This window comes from Mustela lutreola, chromosome 4, assembly GCF_030435805.1.
Source record: "Mustela lutreola isolate mMusLut2 chromosome 4, mMusLut2.pri, whole genome shotgun sequence".
Lineage (NCBI taxonomy): Eukaryota > Metazoa > Chordata > Mammalia > Carnivora > Mustelidae > Mustela > Mustela lutreola.
The window spans coordinates 146,702,992-146,722,225 of NC_081293.1; the positions used below are offsets into that span (position 1 = coordinate 146,702,992).

At 37.6% G+C, this 19,234-nt stretch overlaps 1 protein-coding gene across 1 annotated transcript; it reads right to left on the reverse strand.

Annotated features, from left to right (window-relative positions):
• Positions 1–9,683: 9,683 nt before the first annotated feature.
• FERD3L (Fer3 like bHLH transcription factor) lies at positions 9,684–10,206 on the reverse strand. The gene has a single exon (XM_059171310.1). The coding sequence runs from the start codon at positions 10,173–10,175 to the stop codon at positions 9,684–9,686; it is 492 nt and encodes a 163-aa protein (XP_059027293.1). The 5' UTR covers positions 10,176–10,206.
• Between the last annotated feature and the right edge of the window lie 9,028 nt (positions 10,207–19,234).

The following is a 19,234-nucleotide window of genomic DNA, read 5'->3' on the forward strand; positions in this document are numbered from 1 at the left end:
AGTTGATTGAATTTGAGTAAATGCAATATACTAATAAGGGTATGAAGTTTAATTTGTGGTTGTGTCATCTTGAAACAAAGTGGCATTCAGTATGTATATTTTAACTGAGCTCATTTGCTCTAATTTTAATGGACTTCAGTGAGATTAAGCAAGCGAATAGTGATGAAAGAATTGGTGTGGCATGTTCAATAAGATCTACAATTAACAAAACCACTTCTTGTCAAATACTTGTTAGCTACAGTTACCACATTTTTTGGTCAAAAGTATGAACCCATGGTGAGAATATTTGAAATTAAGTCTGTTCCATAAGTCAGAAAAATTTTAGTTAATTTCAGAAGGCCGTTTACCATCCCTCAAATAAACCACCTGAAGTTGAATCAAAGCTTTTAAAAGCAGTAAGATGTGACAATTATCCTAATTATCTTTTTATGTAAGGAAGAAAAAAAATTAAAATAGTGGATATGAAAAAAGAATTACCATTTTTATTTTTTAAATATTTATTTATTTATTTAGTATAAGCAATGGGGTAGGGCAGAGGGAAAGGGAGGTCGAGAATCTCAAGCAGACTCCTCACTGAGCATAGAGCTGACATGGGGCTTGATCTCAGGACCCTGAAATCATGACCTGAGCTGAAATCAAGAATCAGACATTCAACCAACAGAGATACCCGGTGCCCCCATTTTCATTTTTTAATTTTAATTTTTTTTTGGTTACCCATTTTTAAATGTTGAGAAAGTATGTGTAATTTCAGACCAACTTCATCATTTCAAAAATTCCTTTGTAAATTGCAAATAAATCAAGGCCAAAGTGTACAAAACTTTCTAAAGATTTGGTATAATTTTTTGCCAGTGAAAAAAAGATCTCTGGATAAAGAGAATAAAGCGAGGTGCCAAATTTTCAAAAAAATGTAAATGGCAGAAATAACACAGGATGTCCAAGAGTGCACTTTGAGACCTAACTTCCTTCTCTGCTGCTCCAGGGAGGATCCTTTTCTCTTTTCCTCTCTGAGTCTCCTCTGTGGAAAGCAGGTAGCATTTAACCTTCTTTGGTGCACAGGGACTCCTGTGTCCCTTAGGGAACCTAAAACAAAGCATGATTATGTACTCCATTCCTGGTTGACTGAGCTGAGTTTCAGGTTTTCGTATTTCGTGTTTGTCTAGGTCAGGAATACGTAACTGCTTAGTAATTGAGGCAGTACCACTTCTCAGTTACTATTACCAACACCACAACTTTCAAGATGAAGTTGCTCAAAAATAAATTCCCAGAGGATTTACCAATTCTGGTATCACCTTTTCATATAAAAAAAAAAACTTTATATGCAAATTTTAGAGGTTATTTTAGAAATGTAGGGTTTACAGTGACCTTCCTGACAGATAAAAGATTGTGATTACATGTTATGGACCAGAAGCTGGGTCTTTCTATACTTTAAAAACAAAATTTGCTATTGTGGTGGCAGATTAAATTTGGCACAAATGCCATGCTATTTAAAAGCTGATTCTGTTTAAGAGGAGCAATTTAATACTGTTTTTGTATGTGTTTCCATGAGCCTTTCTAAAAGGTTGAATTGTCATTTTGCTCTATATACACATTCAACATTGAAATAGCATAAACAATAACAATAACAACATTCACAAAATGTTTACTTTGTATGAGGCACTGTACTAAGCACTTTATGAGATCTCTTCTGATACTTTAACTCTGTGTTTATTACTTCTACTTCACAGACCAGGACTGGTACTGAAGCCCAGATGTTTTAAGTGAGTTATTATCTAATCCAGTAAGTGGCAGAATAAGGATATATAACTCTTCCACCACTCAAATCCATACTTGAGAATGTATCTGGCCAAGGAAGTCAGCATGAACTAAGGAACCCAGAATCAGATAATCAGTTCTTGGCTAAGACCTTCATGGGTGGAGTCCTGATTTTCATTCCAGGATACACATAATACCATGCACAAAACTTGGCTTTACTTTCACAGGAAACACTTGAAGAAAAATTGTAGAACAGGATAAGAATCAAGCACATGTGAATGTCTCCCTAAAATAATTACAATTTAATTTGCTAGGTGCTTTATATGTTGAAATGAATGTCATAGTTATTAACTGATTTTTTTTTCAGTTTTTATTTTAAAAGTAACTATAGATTCACAGGACATTACAAAAGTGGTGTAGAGAAGTTCTGTGTAGCTTTCACTCAGTTTTCTCCATTGGTTACATCTTACATAACTATGCTACAATGTCAAAACTAGGAAATTAACATTGGTGTAAGAAGATACAGTTTTATGTCATTCTATCACATACATAGGGTTACCGCAACTACGTTGCAATTAAGATACAGAACTATTCCATCAGAAATTACTGGATTTGAGTAAATGTACACTTATTTAGAAAACACATACTTAAAAAGAAATAGTACCTGGAAAAAAAAAAGAAAACACATACTTAAATGTAATGTTTAGGCCGCTGATAGACTAGAACTTCTCTGAATGAATTCAAATCATTTTGTCTCAGATTTAAAGTCACTTACCTATCCTTTCTTTTATAATATATCTGCTGTTGCAGTAATGGGTTAAAGGAGGGGGTTCTGATCTCTCTTTTCCTGTTGGGTGTGTATTGTTCCCCTTAGAAAGATGCATGGACCAGAGCTAAATGCTGACATTCAAGTATTTCAGGAATAAAAAATATTGGAGGAAAAAATGTTATCTCGTTTTTAAAAAAAATTTACTTAAAAGTACTTTGTAGAGTTCTGCTTTTTACATAATTTGTACTTTCATATATTACCATTGGTGCTAAAGGTGATGCCTTGCATAGAGTTTTTGTTGCCGTAGAATTGGAAGGGATATGATGGTGATGGTGATGATGCTGAAGACAATGAATATTTTCATAGTAGGTACCATTTACTGAATGCTGATACACCATTTACTATGCATACATATTTTAGTCAATCCTCATAAGGGCCCTACTGGGGAATAATATTATTATCCCTATTTTATTATTATTTTTTAAAATTATTTATTTGAGAGAGAGAAAGCACATGCAGGGGGGAGTGGCAGGCAGAGGGAGAACCAGGCTCCCCGCTGAGTAGGGAGCCCAATGTGGGCCTCCATCCCAGGACCCTGGGATCATGAACTGAGCCAAAGGCAGATGCATAACTGACTGAGCCACCCAGGCGCTCCTATTATTCCTATTTTAAAAATGAATAAACTGAAGGTCAGCAAGGCTAAATAAGTTGTACTAGCTTCCATAACATGATGTAATGTACTTGCAATTCAAACCCGCTTCTGTCAAATTCCAAAGCCTGTTTTTATAATCATTATGTTCACCAAAAGAATTTTGTCTCTTCTCTTCTGGCAGGATTGCCCTGAAACCACTAGAGGAAAGTTTTGGCTTTAAAATATCCATAGAAGATTATTTCAAGGCCTCTTCAAAAACTTACACCAGTAGTCCACCTTACGAATCTAATTGCAGAAACTATATCCCTTTACTACATGATAAACCCATGTCCACATTTCTGCTCCTCAGTAAAGATAAATAATACTTATGTATTTTTACCATATAATTTCTATTTAAAAACAATAACCATATACTCATTCACAAATAACCTCAATCCCTAAGAATTTGGTCTCAAATCCTTGGCTGAATATAAATCTTAGTTTTACTCTTTGTTAGCTGCTTGAGCCGGGAAAGTTGTTTAACTTCTCTATTCCATACTGTCCTCATCACTGCTAGGATAATCATAGTGTTTATATCCTAAAATTATTATTTGAACTCTAATAGTCATGGAAAGAACTTAACTCAGTGTTTAGAACATGAGTTGTCATATAAGTAAGCAATATAATAAATAGGATTATAGATATTACTACTTCTTATTATAGATATTGTTACTATATCTAGACCTAATAATTCAGTTATTTGGTTTTTCTCCTTGAGACCATTTCTAGCTTCTCTAACATTTCACTAAATGTGGGATTAAATATAACCAACATTTCACTAAACTACAGGACTAAATATCATCAGTTCAAGATATGATTGGTAACAAATACAGCTTGTGATTTTACTAAGTTTTGGAGAAATCACAAAATTATCTGCAGTAAAATAGTTGTATAATCATATTCCATTCATTTGTTCATTCAAACACATGTATTTGATGCTGTTGCCTTTTATTGTACACCAACTGTTTGATCTATTTCCAAATTCTCATAGATATTTTCCTCCCTTTTGAAGACTGGAAATTATAAAAAGCTGTCTGTAACAGCTGCTTTGAGGTCATCTACGTATGTTGACTGCAGGTGGAAATCTCTTTCACAGAGCCCTAAATAGTAGGTGGTAAAATTTGGCCTTTGAGGGAGCGGGACTCTACTAGCCTTTTGTACAATTTATCATCCACAAAGTGTGTTAAGGTGCTTTTGATCTTTGGAAATAATATCTTTCAAAGTAATGTGTTGCTTATATGTGACCACTGGCCCTCTTTAGGTATCTCAGTATCATGCTGATTTCAATGAGTGAATGTATTTTTAAGATGGTACACTGATGACTCAATTTAATAGAGAGACTCTAGATCCTTTTGAAATCCATTTGGGAGGATCGAATGAGAGGAGGTTTGTGAGTGGTGCTTTGAAAACCATAAAGCACTAAGTAGCCATATGTCATTTTATTATGATAATTTCCATCATAGTTATTAAATTTTGGTTTTGCATTAAAAGTTCTTGCTTTCTGCAAGATTAAGGGTGCGATTCTGCCAAATATTAACCATAAAGAGTTTGTAAAAATACATTCATACTATTCTTTGCATTTCCTTATATTTCTTTATGGAACATGTTTCAGGCACAGAACTAAAAATTTGGGGTCACAGAGAAATTTGTGGAAATTTATAGGCTTTGGTTTATAGAGACTTGAAGTTTTTTCCATCTCTCTGGTATTTTATTCATGTCAGTTTGCATGGCCTCTTTCCTTTCCTTATCCTCCTCTGCCAGGTTTGGTTTTGAGCTTTGGATTCAAAGAAACCCCAAAGTCAAAACAAAATGGTCAGAACTGCTGATTCTTGTTTTGCAAACCTTTTTAGTGCTGGATTCACAGGAAGAGAGGTCACTGACCAGAAACTAGGACTAACTTCACCCAGAATGTTGGCAAAGTTCAGGAACCTTTGAGTGAACTTGCCCCCAGATAGATATCTATAATAAAACTTAAACATTTTTCTACTTTATATTAAAGATAATTTAATGAAATAATATCACCCTATAAAAAGTGGTTTTAGTACTTAAATTCAGTATTAATCTACCAGTTATTTTTGATAAAAACAAAATAATTTACCTTTTGTATTAAATACAGTCTCTTGGCTTTTCAAACTGCAGGTCCAGTTTGGAAGCTCAAATGTAAAATGTACTTAAGTGTCCTCATTACCTTTGAAATTATTTTTGAGACTTGTAATTAAGAAGAGAGTTATGCTAAACTCTGCTTATCAGATTTCAAATCAGAATTTTTATAGCTTTGCTATAAACCTGCCACCATCGTGTTTTTGTGATGGAAAGGCTGATAAATGCAATAATATATACCAATTCAAGGGTTTTAATTGTATGTTCATGCAGGAATTACACGTACTAGCATAATATTCAGTTTTCAGTGCTAATTTTGCCAAAATCTGCTTTCACATTGGGCAGCCGTAAAAGATGATCGCCCTGAATAGCTGCCTATTGATGGCAAAGGCTTTGATTATTTTTACTTTCCTTGGAAAGTCTGATTATGTCTCAAATGTGATTTCATTTAGATCTTTTCTTGTTTTACGTGTCTGAATACTAATAGTAACCAGATAAGTATGGGGAACTTTGAGACCAAAAGGCAGATTTCAGTCAGTGAATTGTATATAAATAAAATTGCCTCCAAGCAGCATCTGAAATGATATTTAGATTTCAAATGTCCAAATAACTTTTAAATTTCAAAAACATTATTAGAATTTTCCAGAAGTAATTGACATTAGGATTTTTTAACTGGTGGAAGGTATTAAAAAAACAATATCTACTTATATTTTATTCATGTTAGTTTAAAAGATAAAGAATAATATAGTTTAACATAGGATGTGTTATATACTAAAAGCAGTTGTACTAAAAAGTACATTGGGGACACCTGGGTGGTGAAATTGGTTAAGCATCTGACTCTTGGTTTTTTTGGCTCAGGCTCAGGTTGTGATCTCAGGGTCCTGAAATCAAGCCCTACCTTATGTTATGCTTGGTGCTCACCCCAGAGCAGCTTGATTGGGTTCCTTTTACCCTCTCCCTGTGCCCACCACGTTCGCTCAAGCTCTCTTCCTATCTCTCTTTCTTTCTCTAATAAGTAAGTAAGTAAATAAATAAATCTTAAAAATATTACACTGACAGATGGTAACTGCAACTGTGATGAGCGTAACATAATGTATAGAGTTGTTGAATCATTATGTTGTACGTCTGAGATTCATGGAATATTGTGTGTCAACTACAGTAAAAAAAATTAAAAGTACACTAAATTTATGGATCTTAGATGAAAAGATTGAAAAAGAACTACAACTGTCACATTGCTTATAAAAGTTGGGTGTCAAGACATGGAGGTATAGTAGATTCATGTTCTAGATGCAGACGATCGTGTCTGATCTCTATGGATGATTTCATGTGAGAAATAAGTCAACCCATTTCTCAGTGTTTATAATCCTTATTTGGCTTCAAATTATTCTATCAGTACAATGATTAAGAAAATGTATTAAGGGACTTTACATTTTAAAGCAGCTTCTCAACATATAAAAAATTACAAAGAGCAAAACATTTGCACTTTAACAGATTCAAGAATTGTGGACATAAATCTTCTAGTGATAATGATGAAATTGTTTTTCCGCTTACAATCTCTAGATATTATTTACTACACTGAAGAGGTATTCACTGTAGGATATCAAGTGCTTACTAAAAATAGGACAGTATGGTTCAGAGTGTGAGGGAGAGGATTAAGGATGGTGGATGCTTGTATTTACTCTTTAGGACCCAGTGATTTTGAGGTCTTTTGTCTACAGAGTTTTTATTTTTAATTTCTGGTTTTCAAAAAAATATTGATGATTCCTAGCGTTGAATCATTTTTTAAAAACTTAACACTCATAGATTTTTCTTTCTTTCTTTCTTTCTTTCTTTTTTTTTACATGATGTTTAATTCTCAGGAGGACTTTATGTGGGAGAAAGAAGGGAGAGTCTGCAAGATCGTTAAATTTTGAACCCATTCACACTATACATAAAATATCAACACATTTTTAAACCAATTAAATAAATAACTGGATAAACATGAAGTATTGATGGAGCCACTAGCAGTCCAAAAGAAGTTGGGAAACAGAATACTGTTTAATGAAAAGTTGAGAAGTAATTAGTTATGTCCTTCCAACATATTAAAATTAGTAATTTTAAATTTATCTTTAAAAATACAGAAAGAAATGTTAGTCTCATTAGCCAAAATGTTGTCTAGAAAAATGAGTAATTTTACTTTATAAGACTGACATAGGAGTCATTATCCAAATTTCAGTTCATTTTATTAAAGGCACTAGAGAATAAAAAATGTACTCCCTGATTTTGCTGTTTTTTTTTTTTTTTTATCTTATCTAGTTACATTTTTTTCCCTTTTACCTGTGTATACAGATCGTATGGTAGAAGTAGAAAAAGTCCTGGTGAAAAGACACAGTCAAAATATGAAATCGTTTTCGGTAGGGTGGTCATTTCAGAACTATTTCAGTTCCTATAGATAGAAGAACTAGGACAAGTTTTAAATGAAGACACTTGAGAGACAAGCAAGTCACTGCAGTGCTGGTGAGCAGGAGTGTGAACTGGCAAAACCCACCTGGGAAGACAATCTGGCCATTTGTAGCCACAAACTTAAATGTTCATGTGATGAAGAAATTTTACTTCTAGTTACCTAATACCAGGAAATTACCACAGGCAGAGAAGACATTTAAAAGAATGCTCTTTGCATCATTTTTTTTTTTAAAGGAAGTATCTTACCTATCTACTTGTAAAGAACTGGCATTAAATTATGATACGTCGTTATGACAAAATACAGTAATCAGAATTATGTATGAATAGTATTTAAAGCCAGGGGAAAGGTGCTCATTCTATATTGCTGAATGGAAAAAGATCTGTATCCAAAAGTATCTCAAATTTGTTAAGCGTATTCAATTTATATCTGTACAGAAAGAAAAAAGTAGAAGGAAATAAAAATGCTAACTATGGCATTGTGAAGTGATTTAAATTTTCTTTTTTTAACTTATGTTTTCCAAACTTTCTAGGGTGAGTATATCGTACTTATTAATAAAAATGTATTATATTCCTAAAGGTAAAGAGGGAGAATTGTGTGTGTGTATTGTGTATGTGTGTGTGCAAAGGTGTGCGATGTGAAGAGGCAAAATAAAGTATTAGGATTTATCCTTTCGAACTTCTGAATTTATGGTTAGGCGGTACTTGTTAACTCAGGTTCCTCCTCACTTACCTACTCCTATCTGAACAACCCCAGTTCAGGTCGCCCACAAAGCAAAACCATGGAGTGGCAGAGGGTCCAAACTGGACGTAGGCTCTCGCCTAGGTCCTGCTTCAAACCTCCTCTCCATCATATACATTTTCCAAAGTCGAAGAATGGAGTTTTTGCTTTACCTGTTCCTAGATGCAGCTAGTAAGAAAGCTGTCTTTTCTACCTACAGCTAAAAATTGTAAAGTGCGCACTCAAACTGCGCTGCACCTGGGAAGACCAGGTCATTTTCCCGGAAGCGCAGGGGGTAAGCCCCGCTCGGTGGCCAAAGTTCGGAGAGCCGAGGATCCGGGCAAGCCCGGGAGCATTCCTGCCCTCGGAGACCGAGCTCCTTCGGTCCACCTCCGGGGTCAAGCTTTGGTCTCCTGGAGCGACCCGAACAAGGTTTCTGGTTCTGGAAATTAAGGGGAAGAGAGGCGAGAATAATGTCCCTTCTCAGAGGTCGCCTGTCCCCTGGACTCTCCTTCCGTCCTCATCTCCTTCCTTCTGTCTCTCTCTAGACAAGCCAAAGAGGATCAGACCCGAGGTCCGGAGCCCCTTGGCTTCTCTGAAGACCCGCACCCCAACGCTTTGCCAATGATTCTGTTGTAGGTGCCCCCCAAAAACGCGCGGGCGGGAGCGGCGTGCCTGCCCGGGATTGGGGATTGGGCAACACTGACTCTTGAGGCTTTAAAAGAAAAAAAAAAAGTAAGAACATCTATTTAATTTTTTCTTTCCTTCCTTCCTTCCTTCCTTCCTTCCTTTCCTTTCCTTTCCTTTCCTTTCCTTTCCTTTCCTTTTTAAAAGAAAACAGAAGAGTTTGGACTCTACAGAAGCCCCGGAAATCTGCAGTTTGGGGAGAGGATTAGCTCCTCGCCAACAGGCCGGCCGAAGCTGTGTCCCGGCGCTCGCGTCTATAGCCCCGCGCGTTCGAACTCGTAAGGCGCCCCGCCCGCCCCTGCCCCAGACTCCAATTGAGAGCGTTCGCGTGTCTATCAACTCTACGGCTGCCACTTCTTGAGGGCTGTGGGGATTTCGCAACCCTGAACCAAACTCCAGAAGGCCAGACATTCTGCCTTGAAGAGTCCCTCCTGGCCTGTCGGCCACACCCTGCTGGGTCCCGAAGCACGCCAAGCCCGCGCGCGTCCGGGAGGAGGGCGCAGACCCCTCTCTCCCGCTCCGGTTCAGCCGGTATCCTTCTTTTCGCAGCCCTCCAAGAGCTCGGTCATGAAGGAAATGTAGACGATGGCCAGGCGTAGGGTCTCGATTCGGGACAGTCTCTTCTCGTAAGCAAAAGTGGGCACCTTCCTTCGCAGCTGGTCGAAGGCCTCATTGAGGTTGAACATCCGCTTCCTTTCGCGGATGTTGGCTGCCTGGCGCTGGGCATAGGTGATCACCCTTTTCCTCTTGGGACGGCCCAGCGGGGAGGCGCCTCTCCCAGGCTCCTCTTCCTCCTCCTCCTCCTCCCCCTCGTCTACTTCGCCCTCCTCTTCTGGATCCTCCTCCTCAAAGCGTGCCAGCCTCCTGCGTCTTCCCTCTCGGAGCACAAGGTCCGGGTCCCCAAAGGGAACCCCGGGTGCGAAGTCGCAGAGGAGAGGGTGCCCAGGGGAGGCCAGGGACAGGTCTGCGACGAAGTCCAGCACGCTGGCGTCCACGCACCTCTCCTGGGCCGCCATCGCATCAGCTTGGACTTGCCTCGCATCGGTTTCTTGCAGCGAGGGGCGAGACTCCTAACAGCTCTGAATCTGACGCGGCACCATCTCCGAAAGGCCAGGGGAATTAATATTTATAACCAAGATGATAACAGGATTAGTGGCACCGATAGGGAAGGCTCTGACAATGTCGTCGTCTCGAAACTGATAGAAGAAGACAAGCTTGAGCACGCGTGGAAGTCTCAAAGGGACAGGCCTCCAATTCCGAGATCCTTTTCCATGAGCCACCTGGGACACTTTGGCAACAACCCCTAGCCTCTTACCTGCTGTGCTTTTTGTGCCTCTCCTCATCCCCGCAGCCAACTAATATTCTTCAGGCTCCTTATCTCATGTAGCTCTTTTAATTTAGCTTTGGATTTTCAAAGCGAGGATGTTTTCCACCACTCTGGCTTCTCCTTGGCTTCAGAGTAGGAGTCCTGAGTCTTGCCACCGGAGGCTGCCAATGGCTGTGAAATAAGTGCATGTGCTTTTAATGATGTCCTGAAGAGGGGCCCTGTCTGCCAGGGGTCGAGGGGAGCTGTTTGTCTGGTATCCCAGTGCAGCCGCTACTGAAAGGCAGGATCTTCCATTAGCTTAAGTAAGCACGGTAGGTGGGGGCGGAGAGCGCATTCCCCAGAGTCGCTGTTGGAACCAGCTTTCTCCTTCCAGAGCCTGGAAACAGCTCTCCTGCGGTGTTACAAACCCGACTTCTAAAGTCCGTTTTGTTGTAATCACCCTAACAACAGATACTTGAGTTTCCCTTCCCTACTTATCTCCTACTCATGTAAAGTGGAAGAAATTACTTCAGGGCAAAAGTTATGATGGCAATAAAATGGGGGGGGGGTCCTAATATTTTCTCTGAATGTACTTAACTATGTAACCCCAGCGTGGGGGGCAAAGCAAACCCTCACCACCACACACCCCCCCCCCCCGCGCGCCCAAACAAAACAACTTCAATCTCCTTTCAATAATGCGATTTACCCTTTGATAGGCCAATGGGTCGATCAGCCCTCTGTTGTGAAGTCTTTCGACTTTTAAATTGCCCATCGGTATTTGTGAACAAAGATAAATCCTCACGTCCTTCTGGCTTGTTTTCCTCATTGATTTGTGCTGCCCTACAGGACTTGAGAGTGGCAACTATATGAGTTCAATTTAAGGGAGATTTAAAAGTTATCGTTAGATCATGTTTTTGAGATGAAAGGAAATTTAAAATTTGGTATAAGAAAATGAAATTTTACTGATTTCATATTATCTTTAATATTTTAACAAAGACGGGTTCATGTTTCCTTTTTTTGCCACTGGCTATATTTACTTAATTATTTGGTGTAGGGATTTTTAAGAAGTCACGGAAGGGTAGAGTAATATATTGGAAAATCGTTTTAAAGATGGCTTAGAAGAAATAGCTGTAAAAGATGAGTAAAGAGATGCCTTGTTTCAAGGAAGAATCCCTGAAGACAATTCCTACTAAGGAGGTAAGTTGTGTTCTAGCCGTTCGGTTAGTACATTGGACAGCTCCCAGAAACAGCCTATTTCTTACAGGTCAGCACAATTTTCTTCCTAGCCTTCCCCTGTGTACTCCTAGATACTATTAAAGCAGTATCGTCTTGAAGTTTTCCTTTTCTCTCATTCATTCGTTCTTTTAACCCATTTGTGTCTGTGTTCTCCCTTGCTCTTTTGTCCTGTGGTTGATTTTCTTTTCTCTTGCATTTATTCTTTATGCTCCAATGTGCATTGTGATAACTCAGGCAGAGAAGAATTGAAATACATATTCCTGAAAGATGTTAATGAATATGAGGTCCTTGATTACGATTACCTATTGATTTTTACTCAACTTCTTTCAAAGAGAAGACTGAGAAATTAAAAAAAAAATGAATTGGAATTTCAGCAGTAGCTAAAGGATAACTAAATGGGAGAATTTTTTTTTTTGTTTTGTTTTGACAAGCAGTAACATGCTTTCTAGTTCTTGTTTAACTTAATGTGTTATTCAGTATTTGGACATATTTTATCATTGATTTTTAGTTGTTAAATATTTCTCATGACTTTTCTCTTTTAAATGCAAATGTAAATGGATTAAATACCTCATATTGTAAGAATCTAGTTTGACAACAGAATATATTAGGACAATTACTGAAGGGAAACATGAGAGATATTTAAAAGTAAAATTTAATAAAATAGGTGTCAGAAGCTATCATGGGACTTGAAACATTTTTCTTGGACTAAAATTCTTCATGATTTTATGGAAAGGTATGAATATTTCAATAACCTTATCACAAAAGAATGCAACAAAATTAATGGCACCCAATGCATAGGATTGGGTTGAAATATCAATATTAAAATATTAGGGAATTTATTTAAAATGTCTTATGTCTGTAGCAATAAAAAACATCCCCAAATTTTTAAAAAATACCCCAAAAGCTAAAAAAAATCCCAAGATTAACACTTCTGCTTATATCACAATAACTTCAGTTTATCCTACAAGGTTCTAATCATGGTGACACAGATAGAGCAAAAATGTTAAAATCTAAGTTGTAATGATTCACTCTATTTTTTGTTTATAAATGTGAAACAGAAATAAGTGAAATTGTTTTTCTCTGCTTATTTTGAAACATCTCTAATTTTCAAATAATTTTTTTGGAGGGGCACCTGAGTGGCCCAGAGGTTAAACATCTGCCTTTGGTTCAGGTCATGATCTCAGGGTCCTGGGATGGAGCCCCATATGGGGGACCCCCTGCTTCTCCCTCTCCCTCTGCCTACTGCTCTGCCTGCTTGTGTTCTTTCTCCCCCTTCCTTTGGCAAATAAATAAATAAATAAATAGTTTTTAAAAAAAATTTAAAAAAATGGTTTTGTGGATATTTGATTTCACAGTAAATATACATAGTAAATGTAGTAAGTTTATATAAATGACATGAAACAGTTCATCCCATTGGAAGGAACCATTAATCCTCATTAAACTTATTCATCTTGTTAAAGTATTTCCAAAGGAAATCAGTACCTTTTCTGCCCTTAGAAGCTCCAGGAAAAAATTTCAAGAAATATAAATATCAATTCTAGGGTCTGTCTATACTTAGAGTTAAATTCTTGCTTACCTTCAAATTAATTTCTTGCTATTTTACTTATAATCCTGAGTTCAAATGAAAGTAAGGACTCCTCAGAATGCCGTCGTTTAGGGATTGGCAAACTTTCTCTTTAATTGGCAAAATAGAAATGTAGGCTTTTTACAGGTTGTACAATCTCTGTGGAACTACTTAGCTTTGCTTTTGTAGTATAAAGGTAGCCATAGACAATATGTAAATGAAAAAGAATGGCTGTGGTCTGTGAAACTTTATTTACAACATCAGGTAGTGGGCTGGATTTAACTGTTGAACTGTAGTTGCTGACTCTGCCCTATTTAATATGCCTGTCTTCACATTCCTTCGGATACCTCTTATGGGGATTTGCTAACATAAGGCATTCAAGCATGTAAATGAATATCTAGTTAGTGAGCACATATCTTGTTTACATTGAATATGTGTGTCAGGAAGAGGGAAAGGAGGTGTAAAAATGCTCCTGAAGCAACTGAATCTGTAGATACTATCACTGCAATTACACTGAGGTGTGTTATAGAGTAAGAAGAGGCTCTGCAGAGGAGGCATACATACCAGGCTAACGATACCCTTGCCCAGACTGAAGGCATATTTCTCATCACTGAAAGAAAACAAATATAAAATATGACGATCTGCTCTTTACTTTTGTTTATTAATTTATTTAAACGTTATTTATTTGTTTGACAGAGACACACAGAGAGAGGGAACACAAGGGGGAGTGGGAGAGGGAGAAGCAGGCTTCCTGCTTAGCAGGGAGCCTGATGAGGGGATGGATCATAGGACGCTGGGATCATGACCTGACCCAAAGGCAGATGCTTGACGACTGAGCTACCCAGGTGCCCTGATGATCGCTCTTTAAAATATAAGCATTACCAGTTTTGGGGTGAATTACATTTCACTAGGAATAAGTAAGGAAGAGGCAAAATTCCTGAAAGGCAGGCTTCTACTTTGTGATGTGCTCCTAATCGTCAATATTTATTCAATGAAGGTGATGTTTCAAGAAATTTATCCTTTCTACTCTTATTTCCAACTGTACTGCCACTCCCCCGCCCCCCCATATCTGTGGCAGAAAATGCTTAGCATTCTGCAGTATCTACTTACCCTTTTTCCTTTTAGTAACAGACCCACCCACACATATGTTAACTGGGCACATTTCTGACCCACTGCATTTTTGCTGAGCATGTCTAACCCATGACCATAGAGTAAATGAGACATAATATGTGCAAGTTCAAGCTGGTCTTTGGAAATGCAACTTTTCCCCTTCCATTTGGTCTTTTGTTCTCTTCCCCTATCCTGGAATGTGGGTTCTTTGGTGGAGAGCTAGCACTGACCATGTAGATGAGGACAACACCCAATGGCAAGGGCTAGGAGACTTTTTTCTATACAGGGCCAGATAGTACCTATTTCAGGTTTTGTAGGCTATGTGATCTCTGTCACAACTACTCAGTTCTACCACTGTAAGGTGAAAACAGCCACAGAAAATACATAAATGAATGGAGGTAGCAGCGCTCCAATGGAATTTTACTTGCAAAAGTAGGTGGCAGCAGAATTTGATTCTCAGGCTGTAGTTGCTGAATCCTGCCCTAGGTAATGCAGGGCAACAGAAAGCTGTTACTTGAAATGCCCTAACAGAATAGAGCTGTACCTCTCAAATTCAGCTTAATATATAAGAAAAAAATATACTTCCAGTGTATCTCAGAGCTCTTTATTTATTGGTGTGTTTTCTGTTGATACCCAAAAAATTAGACAATGATTTGAAAGATTGAACAGATAGATATGCTATTTTTATTGTTATTATTTTTTTTTCAAATTTTTATTTAAGTTCTGGTTAACATATAGTGTAATATTTGTTTCAGGAGTAGAATTTAGTGGCTCATCACATATAACACACAGTGTTCATCATGTCAAGTGCCCTCCTTCATACCCATCACCCATTTAACCATCCCCCACCCTCTATCAACCCTCAGTTTGTTCTCTGTCATTAAGGGTCTCTTATGGTTTGTTTCCCTCTCTCTTTTCCTCTTCCCCTCCTTCCCATATGTTCATCTGTTTTGTTTCTTAAGTTCCACGTGTGAGTGAAATCATATGGTATTTGTCTTTCTCTAACTGACTTATTCTGCTTAGCAGAATATACTCTAGCTCCATCCATGTCATTGGCAAATGGGAAGATTTCATTCTTTTCAATGGCTGAATAACATTCCATTGTGTGTGTACGTGGGTGTACATATTTATAAGTATATATACAGATATATCTGTACATATAGACACGCGCGCGCGCGCACACACACACATACACACACACACCTTTTCCTTATCTACTCATCAGTTGAGGGACATTTGGGATCTCTCCATAGTTTGGCTATTGTTGATAATGTTGACATAAACATCAGGGTGCATGTACCCTTTCGAATCTGTATTTTTGTATCCTATGGGTAAATACCTAGTAGTGCAATTGCTGGGGGTTTTGGGTAGTTCTATTTTTTAACTTTTTGAGGAGCCTCTATGCTGTTTTCCAGAGTGGCTGCATCAGGTTTTGTTCCCACCGACCAGTGCAAGAGGGTTCCCCTTCTTCTGCATCCTCACTGATACCTGTTGTTCCTTGTGTTGTTGATTTTAGCCATTTTTACCAGTGTGAGGTGATATTTCATTGTGTTTTTGATTTCTCTGATGATGAGTGATATTGACGTATCTGTTATCCATCTGTATGTCTTCTTTGAAAAAAATGTCTATTCATGTATTCTGCCCATTTCTTACTGGGTTATTTGCTTTTTGGGTGTGATATGCTACTTTATATCTATTTTAAAATATTTATTTATTTATTTATTTATTTATTTGAGAGAGAGAAAAAGAATGTGTGTGTGCAGGGGGAGGGCATGGGAGAGGGTAAGAGAAACTCAAACAGATTCTATGACCCTGAGATCATGACCTGAGGGGAAACCAAAGGATGAAGGCTTAACCGATTGTACCACCCAAGCAACCCTATATCTTTTTTAAAGTATCACTTATAAATATGGCTTAAAGTCAGATATTAATTTTTTTTGTCTCAGGTTTTTCCTCTTCACACAAAATAGTTCCACTACGGTTAGCCTTTGGAATAAATATATTTTCCAAATTTTCTATTATATTAGATCTTACATTAGCTGTTGTTTGAACCCTTTCCAAAGTCTTTTTGAAAAACATGTGGAAAACTAAAGAGGTGTGAAGAAAAATCCCTCAGGATGTTATAAACTAATACCCCAAATAATTTCCTTTTTCATCTCCTTTCCTATACTATATTTTTGCACATTATTTTTAAATACGACTTTCTTTTGTAATAAACATTATAGATTTGATAGTCATCCTTAACTCCATAAGTTCTTTGTATATTTGGAGATTAAAGACTATACGTGTGACTTTGCAATTTAATAATTTTTCAAAAGTTTTTCATGTTATACTATTTATTTATGATATGGGGAAAATATTAAGTTGAAACATATGTAACTTCCAAAAATCAAACCATTTTTTAACCTTAAAAAAATGGACAATTTGATTTGGCTTAACTTATTTAAAGACACTCCTACTTTATAAGAAAATGAATTATATTTAAAATTAATGTTACATATAAGAGTGTACTACGTGCATCAATATATAAAATTATAATCTGTTATTCTATTATACACTAAATGCATTGCACACTAAATTAAAAATACACTATACAATTTTTTCAACAAATTTTTATTGAATACCTATAACATGCTTGACCCTTGTGGCATTGATGTAGGAATCTGATATGTATCAGTAAACAAGTTGGAAACACAAAAAAATTCTTTCTGGTGTTAAGGGTGGTAAGTGCTATGGGAAAAAATTGCTTAGTATAAGTGATATCATGAATACTGAAAGTTAGTGACAGGTTGCTATTTTATTTATTTATTTAAAGATTTTATTTATTTATTTGAGAGAGAGACTCAGAGAGAGCACAAGAGGGGAGAAGGTCAGAGGGAGAAGCAGACTCCCTGGGAGCCCAACACTGGACTCGATCCCAGGACTCCAGGATCTTAACCTGAGTGGAAGGCGGTTACCCGACCAACTGAGCCACCCAGGCACCCCACAGGTTGTTTTTTACATAGTTATCATGTAACAGTCTGATTGGAAAGTGATATTTGAATAAATATTTGAATGCTCATGAGAACTCATCTCTTATATTCCCCCTTTCCTCACTCTGCTTTAGCTATGCTGGTCTCTTTGCTGTTCCTCAGACATGTAGGCACATAATCTGTCCCAGTGACTTTGTATTTCTGTTGCATCTGACTGCAAAACTCCTTTCTTAGATATCCACATCACTCTCACCTTCTCTTCCTTCAGGCCCCTGGATGATGCTGGCTTATCAGAGAAGCACTCCTGATCATCCTATATAAACTAGTACTTCCTCTCTCTTGTACTCCCTAACCCTCTTGCATTGCTTTATCTTTCTCCAAAGCACACAAAACATCTGGCACAGTGTGTATTTATTTCTTCACTTATGTACTTTCAGTTTCCCTCATTAGAATATGAACTCCAGTGGTAACCATGGAAGTGCACGGACTACATTTCTTTTTCAGCTACAAGGACTGCAGTTAGCCAACACGCTCCATCCTCGGTGCCTTAGGAGTCACTGCAGCATTCGAGGTGAGGCTATACTCTTTCTGGTTAGCCTCAGCACAAAAGGAACTAGATCCTGGCCATTTCTACCTAATGTGGGACTTCCTAATAAATGATATTTGCTCCCTAGTATGTTTGCAGAGCTTTTTTTTTCAGGTCTGCATCATAGTTTGATGTTTTTACCGTGTTGTCTTCATTCCTCCTCTCTTTCCCCCCACAGATGTCATATAAGTATTATGGCCTCAAGCTCTTGGCAGCTCAATTCTGTTCCCCCTCCCTCTTTAACTTTCACAGGAGTCACCTGTGAGTAATCAAGGGGAGTTACCCCTCCTAAGAAACTCTAAGACAACTATAAAAACCCCACCATTAAAAAAAAAAAAACAAACCCCCCACCATTTTGCAATAATATTAATAATAAATGTTTTTGAATACTTACCACGTATTAAATGCTGTGCGTATATTATTTCCTTTGATACAAGAGCCTTATGCAGAAGACTCTCTAAAATGCTTCCCACTAACTCATGTCTTTATATTTCTGATATCAGCACAGAGTCTAACACAATTATTTCTTTGATAATTTTCAGTCCGAAGAATTGCATGTTCAATTTCATTTGCATTGAGTTTGGATGTCTTTTTTTTTTTTTTTTTAAGATTTTATTTATTTATTTGACAGACAGAGATCACAGGTAGGCAGAGAGACAGGCAGAGAGAGAGGGGGAGGAAGCAGGCTCCCTGCCAAGCAGAGAGCCCGGTATGGGGCTCGATCCCAGGACCTTGGGACCATGACCTGAGCCGAAGGCAGAGGCTTTAACCCACGGAGCCACCCAGGCGCCCCGAGTTTGGATGATTTTAATCACCTTTTTTCTTCAGTGAAGGATATTGTATTGGGTTCACTAGATATTTTCATTAAATAACTTTCTTTAAGTAAGGATACCAAGGGTATCATTTAGATTTATTTCTGTCCCATATTATCTCTTCTAAATTTAAGTGATTTACTTAAGCTTAAAAATGCTGGCTGTTTCAAAACTAACAAAGTGAAACTTTGAAGTGAAATGGTTCCTAACCATTTTCCTGTTTCTTGACTCATCAGCCTTCCTTGGGCAGGATTTTCTGGTTATCCTGCCACTGTCTTTAGCCTCTTTGTGGCTTCTTATAGCTATCATTTGAGGATTATGGAATCTCCATATTGGTTAGTATCATGGATGGAGAAAGCCATCATCATGGTGGAAGCCATGACTGTCATTATCTCTGTGGGTCCTGAAGGATGATGACTCTCCAGAGCACTCTCACAAGTGTTCATCTATGGCAAGAGAAAATTCCAATTTTTAAAATAAATTTTCTTT